The 19,320-nt window shown below is 49.9% G+C and overlaps 6 protein-coding genes across 6 annotated transcripts; 2 read left to right on the plus strand and 4 right to left on the minus strand.

Annotated features, from left to right (window-relative positions):
* Positions 1–122: 122 nt before the first annotated feature.
* Positions 123–1,576, minus strand: L3040_006010 (uncharacterized protein; the record flags this gene model as incomplete). Its single annotated transcript, XM_007294097.1, has 5 exons — positions 123–221; positions 280–682; positions 734–1,010; positions 1,064–1,206; positions 1,269–1,576. 5 exons carry the CDS (start codon positions 1,574–1,576, stop codon positions 123–125), a joined length of 1,230 nt encoding a protein of 409 aa, XP_007294159.1.
* A 1,004-nt stretch (positions 1,577–2,580) lies between these two features.
* L3040_006011 (uncharacterized protein) lies at positions 2,581–4,489 on the minus strand (the record flags this gene model as incomplete). The annotated part of the gene is made up of 2 exons (XM_066156124.1): positions 2,581–4,296; positions 4,487–4,489. 2 exons carry the CDS (start codon positions 4,487–4,489, stop codon positions 2,581–2,583), a joined length of 1,719 nt encoding a protein of 572 aa, XP_066011260.1.
* A 1,578-nt stretch (positions 4,490–6,067) lies between these two features.
* On the minus strand, positions 6,068–8,764 carry L3040_006012 (uncharacterized protein; the record flags this gene model as incomplete). The annotated part of the gene is made up of 3 exons (XM_066156130.1): positions 6,068–7,639; positions 7,757–7,872; positions 7,954–8,764. 3 exons carry the CDS (start codon positions 8,762–8,764, stop codon positions 6,068–6,070), a joined length of 2,499 nt encoding a protein of 832 aa, XP_066011261.1.
* A 1,605-nt stretch (positions 8,765–10,369) lies between these two features.
* L3040_006013 (uncharacterized protein) lies at positions 10,370–13,271 on the minus strand (the record flags this gene model as incomplete). The annotated part of the gene is made up of 4 exons (XM_007294094.1): positions 10,370–11,421; positions 11,473–12,787; positions 12,836–13,146; positions 13,196–13,271. The coding sequence occupies 4 exons, from the start codon at positions 13,269–13,271 to the stop codon at positions 10,370–10,372; spliced, it is 2,754 nt and encodes a 917-aa protein (XP_007294156.1).
* A 1,617-nt stretch (positions 13,272–14,888) lies between these two features.
* L3040_006014 (uncharacterized protein) lies at positions 14,889–15,994 on the plus strand (the record flags this gene model as incomplete). The annotated part of the gene is made up of 6 exons (XM_066156137.1): positions 14,889–14,968; positions 15,023–15,465; positions 15,519–15,580; positions 15,634–15,675; positions 15,754–15,816; positions 15,869–15,994. The coding sequence occupies 6 exons, from the start codon at positions 14,889–14,891 to the stop codon at positions 15,992–15,994; spliced, it is 816 nt and encodes a 271-aa protein (XP_066011262.1).
* An 853-nt stretch (positions 15,995–16,847) lies between these two features.
* Positions 16,848–17,859, plus strand: L3040_006015 (uncharacterized protein; the record flags this gene model as incomplete). The annotated part of the gene is made up of 3 exons (XM_066156144.1): positions 16,848–16,964; positions 17,028–17,287; positions 17,352–17,859. 3 exons carry the CDS (start codon positions 16,848–16,850, stop codon positions 17,857–17,859), a joined length of 885 nt encoding a protein of 294 aa, XP_066011263.1.
* Positions 17,860–19,320: the final 1,461 nt, after the last annotated feature.

Below are 19,320 nucleotides of genomic sequence, written 5' to 3' on the forward strand. Positions count from 1 at the left end.
CCCCAGCGCCAGCTCCAGCGCCAGCCCAGCCCGAACTAACCGACTAACTCCCCCTACACCCATAAGTCCCTTCCATATCGACTTCTCATCACCCGGGTATATCACATCCATGTCCTCCGCATCTATTTCAGTTTCTTAGCCTCCTCTTCCTCGTTCCAGGGGTGCTTGATCGTCAAGCACCATATGTCTAGATAGTCACAAATCGTGACGATGACATCCACCTATTGATTCAAAATTAGCCCAAGGTCCACATGTCTGTAAAGGAGTTCAAATACTCACAACAAAGCTCCCATAAACCCCAACAGCCACCCCCAGCATCGAAAACACGTACGCGACCTGATACACCCCACTACCCAACGCACTCGGCCATCCGATTCCGATATGTTGCTGCAAGAACGGGCCAAGCGAGTCAAACACTCCGTACGCAATGGGCAGGACCAACACGTTGTAGTAAGGGAAGGGAAGTTTGACTAGGTGTGCAGTGATCATTTGGCCAACTGAGTACGCATTGACGAGGCCAGCAAAGAAGACGAAGGGGACTAGGTGGTTGTAGAGGATCTCGGGGTTGAGCCAGAGGTAGGCAGGGATCAGGGTCCAGGTTACGAAAAAGGGGACCAGTCCGAGGAGAGCGCCACGGGATTTGTCACCGCGCTCGCGGCGGACTTTGATTACGTTGATGGCACTGAGATTTGTCAGAAGGTTCTCAGGACAAAGAAACGGAAAGGGAGCTTACGATTGAACAGTGTTGAGGACGAGGACGCTGCCTCCTTGCACCATGTACCATTCATTGAACGCGAGGTTGTAGATGTAGTTCGGGATGAAAGCATAATGGGGAATACCGGCTGTCTCGAGCATGCCTTGTTGCCAGAAGCTGGCTCCACCCTTGATAGCTGTGAATGCGTAGACCAAGGTCAGGATGACGATGCCTTCGACGGGGCCAGAGATGAGGCCCAGTGTGAGAGTCTTGGTGTGGTATTCATCCCAGGTTTGTATGTAGAAGGTCAGGGAGGCTGGAGTTTTCGTTAGCAGATGTTGAATGCGCCGCCAGTAAAGTTGCGTGTACCTCCGAACAAGACCAGGACAGTCTTCCATCCCATTCCCAGATTCTGTGAGGCTGCAAAGACGAGAACTTCCAGGGAAGTATTGACAGCGTCGACACCGTGGTCGAAGAGTTCTCCAAGGGGTCCACTCTGATGAGTTCGTCGCCTGCCAGTAGAATTAGCATCTGCCGACTCCCGACTCTGTCCCTCTACACATGTATCACTCACGCCTGGGATCCATCAACAGCATCAAAGGTCTGATACAAAAACAATCCAATCGACCAACTGACATACACCCAAGGCGGGCAATCCTGATCCAGCGTCGGATTATACCACAACAGCGTCAGAATATTGATAACCACAAAACTGAACCCGGTAAGCGTAATCAAGTTCGGGGCCATCCACATGGGGAAGCATTTTATGACGACGTTGGTGTAAAAGGGTTTCAGCACGTAGCGCGACAGCAGCGAGTGGTCGACGCCGGAGTATTTATACTGCTTAAGATTCGGCAGATCTTGTTGTCGAACGTAGACCATTGTAGCGGCTGTTGTTGTTGTTCGTCGTCGCAGGGCGCGGTGACGTTGTTGGAGAGATTCGGGGTTGAGGCTGAAAAATCTCCGTACATGTTTTTGCGCGCACCAGAAATTCCTGCAAGACGCGACGCCAAGGATGCAACGTCATCCCTCTCAACAAGCAGGGATTCGGTGATTTCTCGCTTCGGAATAGGGTAAGGAGCAGCTCTTTATTTACTCCATAAATAAGTAAGTACACCCAGGGATTGTCTGTTTACTCGCAGCTTAGCCGAATTGCTCATTAGCAGCTATACGGAGAGCCGCCTGAAAATATTATTTGTCTCCGATCAACAGTGTCGTGCGGTACAGGGTTGTAATACTAGGCTTTTGCACAACAACTAGCCATCGTCCGTACTTCTTCTTTAACCACCAAAGCTATGAATCCATCTCATAAATACAATCAAACGCTATATTCGTTCTATACGCATACGTATTTATCACTCACTCATAAAAGTTGCTTCTCAACTGTTACTTCTTCCTCTTCTTCCCAACTAATAATAAGCACCAATCGAATTACATCTAGAAAGCGAACTCCGATTCCCTCCCATTCTGTCAATCGAGATTCCCTCTCACCTACCCACTCACTCCCTCCTTTACCCATTTTCCGATTCTTTTTCTCTCTTCAAAAGAGCACTTCAGCAGATCTTCTTTTTAACAATCAACCCCCAAAAAACTCCAAAGCTAATCCAGTCTATGTCTGCTATCCCAAAACCACAGCATCCCCCCCCCCCCGAGCTCCAAAAAAAAAAAAAAAGCAAATAACTTTTGTACAGCCGAAAGAACGCCGCCGCCCTCCTTACACTGCATGGGATTGAAGTCATGGACGTTCGGGTATTCCCGTCGCAGGAGAGTTGGGCGCACCTTGTGTTCGCCTGCATCGATGGCGATTGGCCACCGTGGTGATGGCGATTTGTAACACCTGGGCGGCGACAGCATTATGGACGAAGGTACGCACGCATGCAAAAATCTCAGACTGTTCCCTTCTCGAGATCCGGATCCAAGTCCTGTGATCTGGGCCGCACGGGGTCAGGCGTCTGCAGCTGGCTACTACCATCCTGAGGGTCCTCTCCGCCCTTCTTCTCGCCCTCGCGACCTTCGTCTTCACGTGATGAATTTTCTTCGTCCGTATCGCTGTCATCACTGCTTGACGCCGCCTCCCTAGATTGGCGTTCCGGCGGGTCGTCCTCTCGCTCATCGGAACCCGCTGTCGGAGCGAATTTTGATCGTTCTCTGATCGGCCCGCCGTACTTGTAGAAGATGAATGGGATCGGAGCAAGGCACGTGGCGACTCCGGCAATCAGTGAGCCACCACCACCGACACCCAGAGCGTCGAACATGTACTGTGTGAACAGTGGAGCCGCGGCTCCGGCAGCTGAACGACAGACGGTATTGGCTGCCAGGGCGCTTGCGGCGAACATCAGGTACGAGTCGGTCAGGTAGTTGAGGTAGGCCACGAAGATGAGGAGGATAGAGGTCGCGAGGAAAGTTCCGGCGATCGTCGGCACGATCCAGTGGACGCTGTTGTACTCGCCCGACCAGGCGAACCAGAACATCGTCACCGGGAACAGCACGCCGCCGACCATGGCGACGGGCAGCCGGTCCTCGGGGACAGTCTTTTTGTGATCCACCTCCCGCTTCTTGCGATCACGGGCCGAGATGGCAAAGATCAGACACCCACCGAGAGCCGCCCCGATTGCTGTCCCGATCAGAGGCAGCTCGCCAACGCCCGAGTTCCAGCCTCGTTTCTGCTGAAAAATAATTGGATAAACGGTGAAAAGCATATATAATAACATATACACGACTGACAGATAGATGGCAATCATGAGCGAGATGGGATCGATGAGGATCTTCCAGGGTCTGGTCAGAGCGACCTTGAACATGGCCGCCAGGGACCGATCGGTCACCTCGATTGGAGCCTTGATATCCTCATAACCCGGGATTTGGAGACGCCTGAGACGTCTCGCCTTGTTCAAGAGCACGATCGGGGCCAGGGTCTCGGGCACGGTGAACATCAGGACTTCGGTGAGGCCGGCGAACCATAGCAGCACGTAAAAGATCCACCGCCAGTCCTCCTTCAGCTGCAAGAACCCCCCGATGACGGGACCCAACGCGGGACCGACAAAGGTCATCATGGAGAACAAGGCCATGGCATTCCCCCGCTCGACCGGACCCCAGATATCAGCGAGGACTCCAGGAGCATTCGACAGCGGGGCGCTGGCCATCGTGCCCGTGATGAACCGTCCAATCAGGAGCGCGGCAAAATTCGGCGCGAAGGCGCAGAGGAAGTTGAAGATGAGGTACAAGGTGAAAGAGATATAGAAGATCCACCTCCGCCCGTAGAACTCCGACAGCGGTGCCCAGAACAGAGGGCCAAAGCAGTAGCCGAGAAGGAACAAGCTGATCACCAGGCCGGCCGCCTCCTCGGAAACGTGAAGCTCAATCGACATATCCCCCAGGGTTCCGGATGGGCCCGACGAGGCGAAGGTGGCGTTGATGACCATCAGCACCGACACGGCGGTGATGTACCACCGGCGCCGGGCGGACCAGTTCTTGGGGTTCTCAATGTCCCCGTCGTGAAAGTCGAGGAGGCCATCGCGGGTTGTGTGTGGCTTCTCGATTCTCTCGAGGGCGCTGGATCGGTAGGGCTTCGCTGTCGGCCTCGACAGGAAGCGCTCTATGGCATCCTGAGGGGGAGGAAGTCAGCTTGGCACGGGTGTATGACTCTCTCGCTGAACTGCTTCTCCCAGCAGTATATGTATATAGCAGGTCTTGAAAGAGTAAAATGAACCCTCTTCAATCAAGATTGTCTCTACACAAGATTGTAATCCCGAGCTTGGAGGCGCAAACGATGAAGCAAAGACTGATGAAACTCACCATTTAGAAATTGTGTCTTCCCAACTATCCCGTCTCCCAACACCGACTGACTGAGCCTGATCCAAATAGATAAACAAATCGATGAAAATGACCCTTCACCAATAACAACACAAGCAACAATCCAGTATCTCAACAAAACCGAAAAATAAAACCAAAAGAAAGAGAGAGAGATCTGAAGATTTTTATAAAAGACAAAGAAAAAGCAGAGCGAGGTTCGAGACCTACCTGATCCCCCTAGCGCCCGACCCGGCTCGGCCAACGGCGTCAGACTAACTGACTGGTGCGCCCGACCCGGATCAGATCAGATCAAAACACCACCAAATCACCAACCAAACCAGACATCATCATGTCAATAATACCCATATCGGCTAGCCTATTCCAGCCTCTAACCGGACAGGTTCGTCGTCATCGGTCCGTGTGTCAGTCAGTCAGTCATTTGGTCGATCAGTACGCCCCTCCCCCCCACCATTGAGTCTTCTTTTTCCGCCCGTTTTGTCGCCGGTAGTTGGTAATTGGTAATTGGTAAGTGTCGTGATTTGCCTTGCTTTGACTTGGTCCGGGTAAGGTAACCGGCAGAGCTTGTGGCGGACTTCTCTAGTTCAAGTGCCCACATGTTTTTCTGTCTCTCCAATTTTTTTTTTATTTTTTTTTGGAGTTTTTGAGTTTTTGAGTTTCTGGTTTTTGGTTTTAAAGCTTGAATCATGTAGTAGGTAAAGTTATGATGGAACGAATGGTGTGTGGAACGGAGAAGATGGGATGGGATTTACTTACCTTTTCTTCATGCCGTCTCCGCGGTGTTTACAGAGTAGATGTCTATGTCCGCAAGCGAGCGACCGAGGAAGTGGATAAGTGGATAAGGGGATGAGTAATCATTACTTAGGTGACCAACGGTGCGCCACGCTACTTCAACTAACTACCTAGTCACTTTGATTCCAAATCAGTAATTATTTAGTCACATGAATTCGAGTATGTCTCCTGCGTTAGGCCATCGACTAGATTTTGATTGCTGTGCCTATCTTTCTTAGGGGGAAATAAAACCCCCCCGAAAAAAGGAGGAAGCAGGAATACTCGCCCGTCCGTTGAGAACTTGCTAATAATTTGGTAAATCTATCTATCTACATATCTATCTGCATGGGGAAGAAGTGCCTGGCACCGATCTCCAAGTTCCGACGTGAGGAGGCCGAGTTTCCTCCGATCAAGGTGTGGTGGTAGCGGCGTGCGTACGGAATAGTCGAAGGGGGTAAGAGTAGTTGCTCGCTAGGTTGGTGGGGTTGAATGAATGGTGGACATGGTGGCGTTGTTAATGAGGTTAGATCGATGCTGATTTTCCGTGCTATGATCAATCCGCTTCGCTCCTTGCCTTGAGTAGAAGTTTCGACCTTGAATCTTCAAGCGTGAGGTCGTCGCACATACGGAACATCGAACGGATATTGCGGATGAGATAGATGGGCCTGCTGAACGAATCTAACCGCGCGCTTGCTTGCTTGCTGTTGGGAGCTCGACCTTTTGTATGTGCGAGGTTGAAGAGGTCCGTCACACTCTCCCTACGGAATTCTCCCAAGGCTCGGAAGCGCGGGCTAGTTAGTGGTAGGCATGAACATGTCCATATCGCGAGCGTCCTCCTCCCCCTCCTCCTCCTCCTCCTCCCCCCCGCGGCTTCTTCCGCACGCCCTGCAGCCACTCCTGCCTCGAGCATACCTTAACCCCATCGTCGCCGCTGTCCTCCCCGGCTCCGGACTCGAGGTTAATGACCTTGCTTCTTCGCTTGCGCTTTGGCATCGATGCTGATTTGTGACGGAAGACGCCAGGCTCCTCGATTTTGATCTCAAAATCGCTGTCAGAGGGAGGGTCGAGATTGATAACTTTTCTTTCGCCGTGTCTCTTGCTTCTCGTCTTTGTCTTCGGTGAAGGAAACGTAGTAGCTTGGCGCAGCCTATGAGCGGAGACTCTGCTAGGCTCAGATTCGACATCGTAACTTCTGTCCTCATTTGAATAGAGATCCATGGTGGCTGTTCTTCTCGTCCGGATCTGGGTATTAGATGAGGAAAATGGAGGAGCATGTCTCGTAAAACTGTAGACGACTTCCACGACATCGGGCTGGATCCCATCATCTTTATCATCTCCTGGGCGGCGATCCGTAGCTTTTCTTTCCGCCTGAGATCTGTGTGAAGAAGGTGGAGGGGAATGTCTCGCAGTCTGGTAAGCGACTTCGGCAGGCTCTTTCTTAATGCCATCTTCCACTGGCACTTCCGATTGCAAATATATTCCACCACTCCCTGTTGTTCTCATTGGAATTGGATTTCGTTGGGTGAATGTTTCTGACTCATCTGGCTCATTTTTGATATTAGGAGAGGGGAAGACTGCTTCCGACTCATTTGGCTCATGTTTGATACTGGGAGGGAGGAAGAGAGACTCGCTTTCCTCGCGCACGGATCTGTCTTCCTCCACCGGCTCTTCTTCCACCGGCTCTTCTTTGGAGTTGAAGCTTCTGACGCGGGAAGTGGTCAGTGGTTGGGGATTGAACGGGAGTTCAGGGCTGTAGAAACGAGAGAACTCTGCTCGGAGACGGGCTATCTCTTCGTCGGCGGAGGAGCTCAAAACGTCAACTTGTTCTTGCTGCTCCTGCTCCTGCTCTTCTCCGACTTCGGTATTTTTGTGCACAGTGTGGGTATCTCGTGGGCCGTTGTCGTCCTCACCCTCGCCTCGTTGGTATTCCACTGCTCTGTGGAGGGAGATATTGCCTGTAACCTGTGCTTCGAGCATATCTTCCTCATAGTCGATCACTTCTTCCACGATGCGGGCGCTTGGGCGGAGAATTTGCTTGGGGCTGTTCCTTATGCTGTAGGTGTCATTCTGGGTGTCTTGGTCTTCCATGGCTGTCCAAAATTTGGTGCTATCAGTCAACTGGTTCTCAAGCAACTCGTCATCGTCCTCAACATTGTCACCTTGTCCCTCGGAGCTATTCATTGCTGGTGCCGGTGCCGCAGGCTTTGACAACCCCATGGTGACACGGGTCTGCCTGGAGCGTTCCGCACTGGCTTCTGACCGAGACTTAGGACGGTCTGCAACCGGAATCTGGCCTGCCTTAAGGCCCCCAAAATAGGCGGCCATTTTGGTAGATTGCCTAGTATTCATGCTTATCCTCTCGACTGGCTGGACCGAAGGTGTTGGATGTCTGGATGTGGGTGTGGATGCGGATGCGCAGGCAGATGGCGAAGAGAATGCCGAGGAGGTCGATTCTCGCTTAAGTTTGTGAAGATCAGGAATTACTGTCTCCTCGAAGACTTTGGCTCGCTTTCGAAGAGCCTCGCTCGAAGTCACCCCCCCTTCCAGCTTCCGCTTCTCTTTGTCCTTGTCCTGGAAAGCCCGATCGATAATCCCCCGCACTGTATGACAGCAGTCAGCAATTGTAATTTTCCTTATGGAAATCCGACTCCCCGGGAGGTGAGTAACCCGACACAACTTACACTCCCCAAACTTCTGCTGCTTCACCGGCTCATTCTCCACGCGCTCATCCAAGAACTCCAAGAAGCCTTGCACCCTCTCCAGAATCTTGGTCATCATCCCGCCCAATACACCACGGAACTCCTTATTCCTCTTCCCGTCCAGGACACCCTTCAACGCATCCCGGAACATCTGATGTACCTTCTCTCTCCCCTGCTCCGTCTTGACCTCCTTGTCGACATACGCCAGAAAACTGCCAATCTTGTCCTTGATGCCATCCCGCTGGTCGATCAGGCCCTTGCGAACCACATACGGCATCGGCTTCCCATTCGGCCCCCACTGCGGCTCCAAGGCATTGGCCTGTTCCAGCTCCTCTCTCCCGGGACACGGCGTGTTGAAATCCTCACTCTTCACCCCTTCCCTCAATGCATCCTCCAGCGTTCTCTCCAAGCCTGCCCTCCACTCCGAGTACCCGCCACAATCCCTCACGTTTTCGAAGTCCCAAGGTCCAACTGGCTCCCTTGTATTGCCCGAATAACCTACTCCGTCGATTTCCATGATGGTGCCATCTGGAGCGCGGGCGGGGTTTCCTTCATGCTTGCGGATGTGGCGGGTGAACGCGTCTTTGCTGGTGAAGACGCTGGATAATTTTTCAAGCTGGGAGCGTGTGAAGATGCCCATGTGACGGCCCCAGAGGAAGACGAGTATGAGGTGGTCAGAGATGCGGCATTTGTGATATAGGGGCTTGGAAAGGATGAGAGAGGCGACGACTGTGTTGGGGTTGGGGTCGAATAGGGGGCGAGATTGGACAAGAGCGGTTGTTATGGGTGGCATGTTGTAGGTTGTGTTCTGAAATTGCAGAGAGATTTTGGCGGTGATTTTGTTCTGTGATAATCCAGAGGACGAGCAAGCGTAAGCAAGATGTAGACTTGAGAATAGGTAGTAGTTGAACTTTGTAAAGAGAGGGAGAACAAATGTAGATGAGGTGTAGTTGTGAGACTATGTCGTTCAAAAGAAGAAGGTTGTCTGTGGCCAGGAGACTGCGTCAGATTATGAATCTGGTTTTCCTGGTCTGAAGCTCGAGGAGATGAGAGTGAATATTCAGTGATAGATTCGGAGAATCCAACTCGATCGTTCCGAAACGTAAGAAAGGTGAGGCTCAGCGTACCACGAGCGGTGATGACTCAACGTTATCAATATCATGCGGCGCTGGCATTTAGACTGGGACATGAAGTGTAGAGAATTATCAAGTATGTACTCTGAGCAAAATGGCAATGTTGTGAATCGTAATTGAGTAGTGACTGGTGTGATCAGGCTGATGACGAATCGAACCGAGTCCCAAATGCTTGGATATTGGAAAAACTACCGAGTAATATTGAAAGCAATGTGAGGGTTAAAGCGAGTCCGAAAAGGGTGCGCTGGCAAATTCAATTTCAGTCATGATGTAAGCTCTTGCCTTATCCAAAAACAGTTGAGTCCTTTGCAAATTCACTTCGATCAATGCGTACCAGGCAGCGGGCGGTTCCAGGCAAGAATACAATGTTTGCTGCAAAAGTACCATAATTTCGGAGATAAATATATCTATAAATAAGAAATTATAAGCCGACTTAGAGTCCCTAGTCTCACCTAGGTCAGCAACGGCCAACCATCCATTTGTTCTCTTGGTTTACTCAATAGCAAATCTACAACGATAGTCAATAAATGCAAACCTCCAGCGCGAAAAAGAAACGTCCAAAACTCAAAGGGACTCAGCCCCCTTTTTAAATAGCAAAGAGCAAGCAACCAGTAGACCTTACTACTCCTCTCTCTCGTCTCGCTCAACCATTGCCTTTTTTTTAAGAAAAAAAAAATATTAAAGGGCATACAGTGTTACTCAACCTCAGCAACCATTGAGTCATTCTCGCCCTCGCCCTCCCCTTCCCCCCAAAACGAAAAATTCATTTAACAAGTCGAAAGAATTACGATGATTTTTTTTCCCATTAAAATATGAAATCACAGCACAAACATGCAAGGCAATGCAAAGCACCTGGTAGAGAAAGGCCTTGGTCAAACAAAAAGAGAGAGGCATTTTTATTGCGATTGAAAATTGACATATATATATAGCCACAAAGCACGCTGATAGATCGTGACCAAGGCAAGCCAACGGCGCAAGACACAAGAGAAAGGGACCGTAGCTTTGATCGGATTCGCAATATGAAGAAGAGGGAAGAAGGTCTGGATGGACTCAGGCCTGGCCCCCTTGTATAATAAGGAGCACCACTCTTACCGTTGCTTGTCTCGAAGGTGACTGATGATTAACTGATCGTTTTCATTTAATAAACCTTTCAGACTCCGTATCGAGACTAAAAGATACCTGGTTCTGGCTTTTCTCAAACCGTTATGTAGACAGCAATTCAAAAAATGTACCAAGTGCTCAACAACGCCAGTTATCGCTAGCCTTTAAGCAACCGACCCAATAACAAGAGCTGCCACTCCTCCCTCTTCACTGCGAACGACGATCTTACTTGTAACGCCTGACTTTGTAGAGTATGCCATCCGGATGTTGGCGACAACTCTGCCGCCCATGACTGTTTTACCGAAAAGCTTTAGGGTGTGCGTAGTGGTATTGATGGGTACGTCGGTACCCTCGAGAGGTTGTAATGAGAGGGTCTTGGCGAGTTGTTCGGTGGCGTCTACGATGCTCTTGACACCGCTGAGTTGCAGAGTCTCCTCGGCCTCTTCACCCGTGGCACCGACTTGCTCCCAGATGTGGTTGAAGTTACCAGCAAATGCAGGGACAACGTAATCGCTTCCAGTAAGCTCGAGATCCTCAACTTGGTACTCGTCATCGTATCCACTCTCCTCCGGCTCACCGGTAGTAGGGTCAATCTCCTTGGTAGTAAACTTCAAAATGTTGGTAAAGCTACTGGCCGTGAAGGTGTCCTCTCCGTTGACCTTCTTGAAGGATACATAGATGGTACCTGGCTCATCAGTGACAAGCTTGGCGGCGGGGATGATAAAGTCCTCCTCTAGCTCTTCTTCTTCCGTTGGTGTGGCAACAACGGACACATCTTCAAGTACAGTGTCTGGGAGAGTGTTCTTGACCTCGTACTGGAGAACGATGTGCTCCTTGAAGATATGCTTGACCACGCTAACAACATACTCCGTCTCGGACTCGGTCAGCTCCACAACAGGCGAAGACTTCAGCAGACTTCCATACGATTTCATCTCTGGGATTTGAAGGAGCGCTTGTTGGTATTTTTGAGAAACCGCAGAAGCCGTAGCGGCGGCCTCGGCACCCGTGGGTGTAGACTTGGTAGGGCCAGCCTTTGGTGCCTTGATCGTTGGAGTGATGGTTGTAAGTTTCTTGGTCCTATCCTCGGCATCTGCTTGCTCTTTGGTGACCACTGGGACGGAAGAGATGTCAAACGGATTATCAAAGGTTGACTTGTCATCTGCCGTGACGTACATTACAAGCTGATGCTCGAAATATTGGAGAGCAAAAGTGTTTTCTTGGAAAGTCAGCAATGCAATGCAACCATTGGAGACTGATTCATTCTTACCGTTCTTCACAAATCGATCAGCCATCTCATCAGGCTCAGTCATGAGTCTCAAGTTCAGCGCAGCGCGGTCTCGGACTTCATCGTCAACGTCGTCCAGGCACCTCGTGAGCAGAACTGTGACACTTCGCTTGACCTCAGGGTCCTTCTGTCCAACACCGAACTTTGCCAAGGCAGTAACCGCAGCTGCTCTTACAATAGCATTTTCCAAGACAACTCGGTTGTAGATGTATCGGACGTACTTGGTTGGCTGTGAAGTCTTCGGTCCTTCCAAGCCAAGGAGATGGAGAATACGGACAGCCAACTTTGTGAATTCACAATCCTCGATGAATTCACACAGATGGGCGAGGGCATCCTCCTTGGAATCCGGAACGAACTTGATGAGATCGAACATGCTCTCCACTACAGCACGCTTGAATTCGTATCCTCCCTCGTCCCGGAGTATGCCACTCAGGAACACGAGCATACCAGCTTGCTTGCTGGGGAATTTTAGACAAAGACCCCGGAGACCTTCCACAATCGTTATCTTGAAATCATCAGAGATATCGGCCATGAAACCAGAGACTTGCTTCACCAAACGGTCCACATTAGCCTCGTTTCCTGTCTTGAGAAGGGTCGTGAGGGCGAATGTAGCAATCGAGCGGTTGGAATTTGAGATGAGAAGCTCGATATCTGGGTTGCAAGAATGCACAGCTTGAGGCTTGAAGGAGGCAAACTTTTCGAGAATTCTAATAGCGGCGAATTTGGTAACAGCTCGCGGGGACGTGAGGAAAAGTTGCAGAACGTGGATGGCTTGAGCGACCTCCGCATCTGTCACATCCCGCATGTCGCAGATTGCTTTGGCGGCTTCGAAGTTGACCATCTCACTCTTGTGTCGGAGCCAGCCGTCCAAGAGCTGCATCATTGGTTTACGCATATTTGGGTCCTCCTCTGCCAGCTGCGCAGCCAATCGCACAAGCATTACAGTCGCTGCAGGGCTCTTTACTGCGCCTGGAGTTCCAAATTGCTGAACCATCTTCACCAAAGCCATCTTGTCATGCATTCTCATCTGGTACAAAAGCCCAATTGCGTGGTACTGTGTCATGGTAGAATTGTTGACCGGCATCTGACTCGATGAGGTCGAAAACCCGAGGGAAAATCCTCCCGATGACTTGGTGGATGATGCAGCTTCCTGTGTCTCGCTCTGCCATCTTCGTACAACATCGCGAGCTATGGGGAGAAGGTGGTATGAGGACACGAGGGCAGCCGAGGAGACGGAGGGGTTCTTGTCGACAATGGCGGTCTTCATGACGCGCTCAATACTTTGGACGGTCGATGCCTAACCTCTGTCAGTCCCGGTCCTGCTACAGCATCTCTCCCTACTCACATCAATAATGCGGCAGAGTGCTCGAATTGCGTTTGGTCTGTAAATTGCATCGGTCCCCCCACCAGTATCCTTCATGATCGTGCTTGTAACCATAATAATGTCTTCCGCAGAACTCGCCAATTCTTTGATGATTAGGTGGACCACTTGCCGCAAGCTGGCATCTTTGTTCTGAAATAATTTGGAGATTCCGAAGAAGAGGGTCGTGGCCTCATTCGTAGGGAAACGCTCCCCAGTGTAGAGGAGGAGTGCGATCTTGGTGAGAAGGACACGGCATTTCCGAGGCTGGATAGGTGAGGAATTGAACAATCGTGCTGTCTGCTATCAGCTGGGCTCGAATAGAAGGGGGGGGACTTGACCGACCCTCTTGGAAAACGGAGGTTCTGTCCACCTTCATGAGGGCAGTATCGCCATCTTCATCTTTCTTGCTGTAACTCATGGCGAGAGAGGTGAGCTCCTCAGCTTCATGGACTACAGGGACTGGTGTTGACTGAAGTTTCTTGGGGGGTTTGAGGTGATCTCGAAAGTCGCGGCGACGTAGCCAATTCCGAGCGGGATCAGCTCTTCAAAGCGAGAGGGAGGTGTGGACGGAAGTGGGGCGGGGCGGGGCGGGGCGGAAGGGCGGAACTAACGCCAAGACAGTGCCAGATATCCGGTATGTCTTTTAACAATAACACGCTGTCCATTTGAGCATACGTATTTTGAGCTGGTGATGCTTGCATTGCATGTGTCATTGGCTTGCTATCAGACTCTGTCAGATAAAAATCAAACACTGGTTTACACAACGCTCAGGAAGCGAAGCTGAAGCGGAAAAAGGTTACACAGCGAATCGAACGTGGTATTTATCACGGTAGATGAAAGGAGAGGGTGGCCAGTTCGCATTGTTGTGGTCGTGGCTCATTCGCCCAATTCGCGCTTCGTCTACAATACGTACGGAGTATATCCCGTTGCATTGAGTTACGCTCGTTATGTTCGATTTCACTCATTACTCAACAGGATCTATGTCTCCTTGTATCCACATTTTGATTGAGTTCGTAAAGTCGGAATCTCTGATCATATTGGGCGGAGTGAAATCGGTGGGAAAAATTGTGAATCCTATTAGACGGTAGACTACGTAGAAATAGCCCGATCGATTTCTAATAAAGAAGCAGTGGCCGCTCTCCAGCACTTACTCAATTCCCGCTTGCCGCTAGTAAGCAAGCAAGTATCGTCATTTGGCCAAAATAGTAGCTTGGGTCACCACTCTCTTTGGCACCTCTACAGGACCAAAATACACCGCTCACTCTCCAGCCATGATGTTCTCACAAAATACAAAAAATAGAGTCTCCGCTACGGGGAATCGAACCCCGGTCTCCGCCGAATTTCGACTGATATCAGATTGAAAAGGCAATATGCTGACCGTTACACCATAGCGGACTGGACACTTGTCGTGTTTTCCTTGATGGGCGAACTTGTCTGTAAAATTAAATATAATCCATTAATTTTTTTCGTGCGTCACATGATTGCCTGAGGTCTGCTGGACCAATTGGAAACAGAAATTTGGGACGACCGACGTTATCCCATTGGGTGGCCCGAGTCCCGTGACTCGTCAATCTTCTCTCTGATATTCTCTCTGGTATTAAATCAATAGCATCATACAACCGAACTCCGTCTCGATTACCATGCCTCCAGCTCTATCCTCATTGTATTGCAAACGATTTAATGATCTCAATGAGTTGTACATGCTATGCGAAGAACCACCCATCCGGTAGCCATGCATTACCATGTCTATATCGAGCTGATTTCTCACTGTCACTTCCTACATGGCTGTATCCGGAATTGCGCCCACTTTACTAGGCGATCTCACGGATCAGGTGGGACGAAGACTATCCTTTCTTTTCGTATTGCCGATTTATGTGGCGGCAAATGTTGCGTTGGCATGTCAGACGAGTTATGCAGCGTTAGTAGTCTTGAGAATGGTGCAGAGTTTCGGGAGTTCGAGTACGAGCACTTGCTGCTGTTTTGATCTCGCTTGGGAGTATTGGGGTTAGCTGATGTTTGTTGTCTGGTAGCTACGATGGCGACCGCATATGGTGTGGTGAGCGACTTTGCTAGTCCCTCAGAGAGAGAAGCAGTCGTAGGCTTTATCTTCGTCGGGTATCAGTCAATCCAGCTTCTTCAACGCAACACTCGAAGCTTATGGATTCATAGTCCCAGTACAGCTCCTCTTTTCGGCCCCATCATCGGTGGAGCACTCGCACAATACCTGGTCTGGCGTGCGGTCTCCTGGCTCCTGACCTTCTTTCCAGAAACATGCCGAAGCATTGTGGGTAGTGGGAGGATTCCCGCGACAGGTCTCAACAGAAATTTGCTAGACTATCTTTGGCTTGAGAAGTGCCTCCAGGCAGGAAGTAAGGAGACGCTGTCGAAGCGCAAGTTCGGGGTTCCCAGTCCCATGACCAGTGTCTACATCATCTTCCACCGAGACACGTTCTTGATCATGATGTCGTATGGAGTCTTCCACACGACATGCTTTTTTATCCTAGCATCGACATCGTCGCTGTTCATGGAGCGCTATCAACTCAACGGAGTGCAGGGTGGGCTGATGCACTTCCCTAGTGGACTTGGATGTATGATGGCGTCGTATTTCACAGGTACCTACGCGAGGCCAAATTGCCAGTTGAATGTTCACTTATTGGATGGAAAGGCAGGATGTTAAACAGAGACTACCAACTTACAGCCAAAGCCCACGACTTCGTCGTTGACAAAGTCGGTGGGGACGATCTTTCGAATTTCCCAATTGAGAAAGCTCGGCTAAGAAGTTTGTGGTATATCATTTCTCTATGTGCAGTATGCGTAACTGGGTATGAGTGGGCCGTGGAACGAAAGCTGCCATGCATTACTATCCAATGTTCAACCCGAAAGTACTGACTCTATGTCAGAACATTGCCATACCACTACTATTCCAATTCTTCGTCGGCACCGGCTCAGTAGCTGTCTTCAACGTACGTTTTTATACTAAATATAATACCTGATTGATATATTCACATGTTGCAGACTTTGCAAACCCTGCTAGTCGATCTATACACTGATATTGCTGCCATAGCTCAAGCTGGACTCAACGTGGTCCGATCCAGTCTAGCAGCGTGCGGCACGGCAGCGCTGCGGATTATCATGGACTAGGTCGGAGTCGGTTGGTGCTTCACTCTTTTTGGTGCCGTCAACACCTCTTCGCCTGCTCTTCTGTTAATGGACAATGAATGAGGCATGCAGTGGAGGTTGGCAAAGAGGCTGCCGGTTAGCCCGGAGGAAGAGACGCTGCTAGTCTAAGTACATATAAGAAGTGGAGAAAATCGCAGCACTTATTTGTCCTCTGGCCCAGGTGACCGTGGAAGAGAACCATAACGTTTTCTCTAACTCTACTTCCCAGAAATCGTGCAAAACGCGTTCATGTGCCAAATCGGATGGTACAGTGCTTTGTGGTGGACCGAGGCCCGAGACAATTATCTGTCCATGGCCCTAGGTACGGCCCCGTAGATAGTTCCCGGCAACGGGAGGCCTTGGGGACTGGGTTGCTTTGGGAAAGCTCAATTCTCGGTCAGACTAATTAATTTACATTGCCGACCTCTTATTTCGGAGAGCAAAATAAGTGGAATAAAAGCGAATTCCGTGTAAATATATAGTTGAGACTGCCATTACAATTAAAAGCCAGATTGATAGGACCGGCAGCATAGTATTGTGCTGATCGAGAAGTAGGCACAGGAGAATTCGACTCTGTATAAAAGGTATGGTACATAGAGTAACGGTACATGAAGTAAATAAAGACCGGGCCGAGCTCGCTAGTATTGTACAGTACTCGCCAAGGCTTATCGATAAAGATGACGGCTTTCACTCATGCCGCTCTCCGCATAACGCCGAATATCTAGATGGGTACTCTCCTATGTTACTTTACCTTCTTTGCTGTACACTTTGATCTCTTTCCAAGCACCGTCTCTGCGTTTTGTTTTGCCATACCTTCGCCGCAGAGCCACCTACAATGGACTATCCATACTTCACGACTGCGGCTCCCCAGCCTTACCAATTTCTTGACTTGCCTCCTACACCTGTCCATACTGCACCCAACAACTCAGAACACTATAGCAACTCTCCACCCGTTCGTGACCACTCTCATACATTCAAGTCCTGTACCGAGGAACTTTTCTTGACTTCCAAGCAGGATACCTTCGGGTTTCAGAATTTCGAAGCTTTCAATCCAAATCACTTTAGCAATAGCAATGATCTGCAACCGAGGCCGTCCGCCAATTCAGTATCCCAGCACAATGTTACTGGTGGGAATGGCAATGGGCGCCAGAGTTACGAGATGAGCATTAATGGGGCAGATGCTATCGATGAGGCCAACCGGCGGGGAAGCAATAGTGACGATGATGAGAACATGACGCCCGCGCAATCCCGTCGCAAAGCCCAGAATCGCGCGGCGTAAGCAGACCTGCCCCCAAATGCGGAATTCTTCCTTCCGTTCAAAAAGCTCACAGCTCTGCAGACAACGGGCCTTCCGCGAGCGCAAAGAGCGCCATGTCAAAGACCTCGAAACAAAACTAGCCGACATGGAGAAAACGTCGGCTACCGTGGCCGAAGAGAACGAACGGCTGAAGCTTCAGCTCCGGAAGGCCGCCACCGAAAACGAGATCCTCAAGGCGACAGCCTCAACTCCGAGGCACGGGGGCTCCGGACCTTTGCTTAATGCTGGCCCGATGCGATATTCTCCTACGGATTTCTACACCAACCTGTTATATGAGCATGACAACAAGACACCAAGTCACCGGATCGTCACAGGTGATAATGGGGACAGACTGCTCGCTGCGGCTGCTGCGTGGGACTATATCATCAAGCATCCACTGTATGCTAGAGGACTTGTCGATATTGGCAAAGTTAGTGACAGGCTGAAGAAAGCAGCCAGGTGTGATGGGCAAGGCCCCGTGTTTGAAGAGCGCGCAATTATCGATGCGATTGAGAAAAGCGTTGCGAGTGGCAGTGATGACTTGCTTTGATACACTATCATGTTTAATAGATTCGCTACGGTGCGCGCTTGGGCGAAAGGATACCACGGTGTTTTGGATGGCGAAGAAAATCTGGGACTGGCCATCTTGGACGACGGGGTGTTTTTTTTTTTTTTTTTTTTTTTTTTTTTTACTGGGATCTTCTTTGCGTTCGTGGAATTCTTGACGCTTGCTACTTGTATATTGGACCTGGTATCTTTCTTGCGAGATCAATATACTCGTTCCACGCAACGCGCTGGCCTCAAATGGCTTCAGAGTAATAACTGTCTAATTGCGCATGTCTTGGGACTCGTTGATCTCTCTCTGCCCTTCAATCTCCACCTACGCAGTTTCTGGGAGCATGAAATTGAATTGGTAGGGCATCACAGAGACAGGCTGCTCACGCCCCCCCCCCCGCTGTCATAAGACTCGCTCGTCGCATGTTCCGTCAAATGGCTGGCTTCCCCTTGAAATCGATTTGTAATATTTTTTGCTATACATATGTTGGATGAGGCTGTATATGTATACTATTTACCACGAGACTGACGAGACTGGAAATTGGAGACAGGAAATTGGAAATAGCTTTGCTATTCATTCAACCATGTTGCCAGAATATGTGTGCTGTGCTGTGCAGCGGGAGTTACCGCGCAACGCAACTGGCTCTGATGAGATTTCGATCAACTGTTTGGTTGCGATCTTACTGCGGAAAATATTGAGAGAGGGGATGGATGAGGCTTCTGTGTGTGTGTGTGTGTGGCTTATTACAATTGGTTCCAATTCCATTTCATATTCAAGTTTCTTAAATTTTCTTTTTATTTTATTTTTTTCTTCCGAAAACCACGAGTGGTCCATTCCACGGCGCCGTCTTTCTCATTCATCATATTACTTGATTGAATTCACCCGTCACCCAGCTCTAGCTAGCTTTGTCGCTCGCTCGCTCCCTTACAGCTTTAAACCTCTTCTATCATATTCTATTCAGTTATAGTGCAGTACAGTAAGTATATAAGCGCAGATTCGTTCTCTACAACAAGTCTCTCCCAGTTCCATTAGAATGAGTCCCGCTCTTATAGCGTTCCTGGACGTACGCGGCTCTGTTGTTGCGCTCCCGGCCTTAACAAGTTAAACAAGCATTTTGAGTAGTGAGGAGAGTTGAGTGGTGTGCGAAGATATTTCATGCTGCTGCGGCTACTTTATAGAGTGTTGAAGCAGCAGCAGCGGTTAAAAATATATGTGTGTTCACACCTGACAGCGATTTAGCTCGTTGGCAACACTACTTGCTGGTGATAGATAACGAAGCCCGAATATTGATGATTTACCTGCTTTGGTCAACGTATGGGAATTCAATATAAAGGATGCGTTTGCATCGATCGATTGGCTCCTTTATTCATCATTATTTCATAGTGATGCGGTTTGGCTGCGGTTGCGGGTGGGCTAGTAGCACAGAATCTTGTGGACTGAATCTGGATCTTTTGT

This window comes from Drepanopeziza brunnea, assembly GCF_022702325.1.
Source record: "Drepanopeziza brunnea f. sp. 'multigermtubi' strain 214-2 chromosome Unknown ctg10, whole genome shotgun sequence".
NCBI classification, from domain to species: Eukaryota; Fungi; Ascomycota; class Leotiomycetes; order Helotiales; family Drepanopezizaceae; genus Drepanopeziza; species Drepanopeziza brunnea.